The sequence below is a fragment of the Etheostoma cragini genome, unplaced genomic scaffold, assembly GCF_013103735.1.
Source record: "Etheostoma cragini isolate CJK2018 unplaced genomic scaffold, CSU_Ecrag_1.0 ScbMSFa_4278, whole genome shotgun sequence".
In the NCBI taxonomy this organism is placed as follows: domain Eukaryota; kingdom Metazoa; phylum Chordata; class Actinopteri; order Perciformes; family Percidae; genus Etheostoma; species Etheostoma cragini.
In genome coordinates this window covers 140-2,259 of record NW_023268634.1, presented here as the reverse complement: position 1 = coordinate 2,259, position 2,120 = coordinate 140, and the positions used below count along the sequence as shown (strand labels likewise).

At 46.7% G+C, this 2,120-nt stretch overlaps 1 protein-coding gene across 1 annotated transcript; it reads right to left on the bottom strand.

Moving 5' to 3' along the window:
• Positions 1–264: 264 nt before the first annotated feature.
• dcst1 (DC-STAMP domain containing 1) lies at positions 265–1,917 on the bottom strand (the record flags this gene model as incomplete). The annotated part of the gene is made up of 3 exons (XM_034866195.1): positions 1,753–1,917; positions 1,294–1,393; positions 265–360 (listed from the first exon to the last, which is right to left on the bottom strand). Coding segments are annotated over exons 1-3 (261 nt in total), but the record flags the coding sequence as incomplete, so codon positions are not given.
• Positions 1,918–2,120: the final 203 nt, after the last annotated feature.

The following is a 2,120-nucleotide window of genomic DNA, read 5'->3' as shown; positions in this document are numbered from 1 at the left end:
AAGGTGGACATGATGACTCTGTGGGTAATACAGGTAAATAATAGAAGAGTCTGGTGAGTTCAGGAAGGGACATCACTCTACTGTAATGCGGCCTTTAAAACCAGGAAAACCCACTAATCATATAACAACATAACAAGATCCAACCTCTGGGATGATATCTAGTCTCATATCCCGATATGAATGTATTATGGTGTGTTGCCCCGCTCTGGCAGCAGCATCATAGAGACCCAGACCTTTAATATTAGTTATGATCTTTCCACCCACCACCTGTTTGAGCTCCTCGGGGTGGATCTTCAGACCGCACGGCTCGATCATCTTCTTCCTCTCAGACCTCTTCAGTGGCAGAAGAAACCGCTTCCCCTGAACGCACCGGGGACACCAGAGGACACATCACCAGAGGATCAATCACCAGAGGATCAATCACCAGAGGATCAATCACCAGAGGATCAATCACCAGAGGACACATCACCAGAGGACACATCACCAGAGGACACATCACCAGAGGACACATCACCAGAGGACACATCACCACTCTGAACTCCTGTCCATCTGGGAGCTGGGAGGGGGACGGGGGGTACTGGTTGTATGTTAACTATACTTTATATATTTATATATTTATATATTTATATCTGCTCTACCTACCTACACTTTATATTTGATTTCCTTATATTTTGTATTTTTATATTACGGTTGACACTGTAAAGGTTTTTCTTCAGTCTCGTTGCTCAGGTACTGCACTCGTGTATGATGACAACAAAGCCTTTCTATTCTATTGAGCCTGAATGTGTTTGTGGGAATTCAAAGTGGATTAAAAGGACGATTCCGGCTCATTTCCCAGAGCCCGGTGGACCCGGTGCTCGTGTTATTAACTCCTCGGATCATCTAGGCCGGAATGTCCTTTAACCCTCGTGTTGTCTTCCCGTCAAAATTGAAAATCAACTCTTTTTAATCAATGTTTTAAACTTTTTCTTATGTTTATGACACTTTTTTCAACACTTTTGACACTTTTTTTCAATGTTTGACACTATTTTGATGTTTTCAACACAACGTGAGTTTTAATGCTGTTAGTTAGACGAGCTTTGCATGATTGTAAAATAGATTTCTGATTTGAATGGATTTTATTAACTGAAATATCCCAAATCAAATGGAATCAGGAAGGTGTGACTGGGAATGAGTGGTGAGCCCTGATGGAGATGAAGATGGAGATGGAGATGGAGATGGAGATGGAGATGGAGATGGAGATGGAGATGAAGATGAAGATGAAGATGAAGATGAAGATGGAGATGAAGTTACCGCTCTCCTCCTGCGGGCGTCGATCTGTCTGAAGTAGGTGGTGATGTAGACGTTGTCGAATCGGACGTCCCTCCTGTACTGTCGCAGGTAACCGAACGCTCTGAGGAAGAGGAGGAGGAGGAAGAGGAGGAAGAGGAGGAGGAGGAGGGAGAGGAGGAAGAGGAGGAGGAGGAAGAGGTCAGTGACTCAGTTGTCTCTCATGTCCAGACCGTTATCCACAGCTCTGCAGAGGAGGGTCTGGTTAGTTAGTCCAATCAGCATCCTGGATGGAGACAACCTGCTCGGGTTTGTTGGCATTTCTTTAAACCAATCACAATCATTATGGGCGGGGCTAAGCTCCGACTGGAGACACAAACACACACAGACACACACAGACACACAGAGACAGACAGACACACACACACACACACACACACACACAGACACACAGAGACACAGAGACAGACACACAGCTCTTACTGGGTGAACATGGTGATGAAGGTGACGGAGAGCAGGTGGTGCAGGATGGTGTTGAGCTGCTTCATGGTGGTCGTCAGGCTCCTGAAGGAGTCCCCCACCGCCTGGCTGATGTTGGGACCCAGCAGGGCTCCACCCAGCACCGCCTGCTGCTGCTGCTCCTAAAGGGGGGGAGGGGGGGGCACACACACACACACAGGTTACACACACTATCACACAGGTCACACACACTATCACACAGGTCACACACAGGTTACACACAGGTTACACACAGGTTACACACACTATCACACAGGTTACACACACTATCACACAGGTTACACAGGTTACACACACTATCACACAGGTCACACACACTATCACACAGGTCA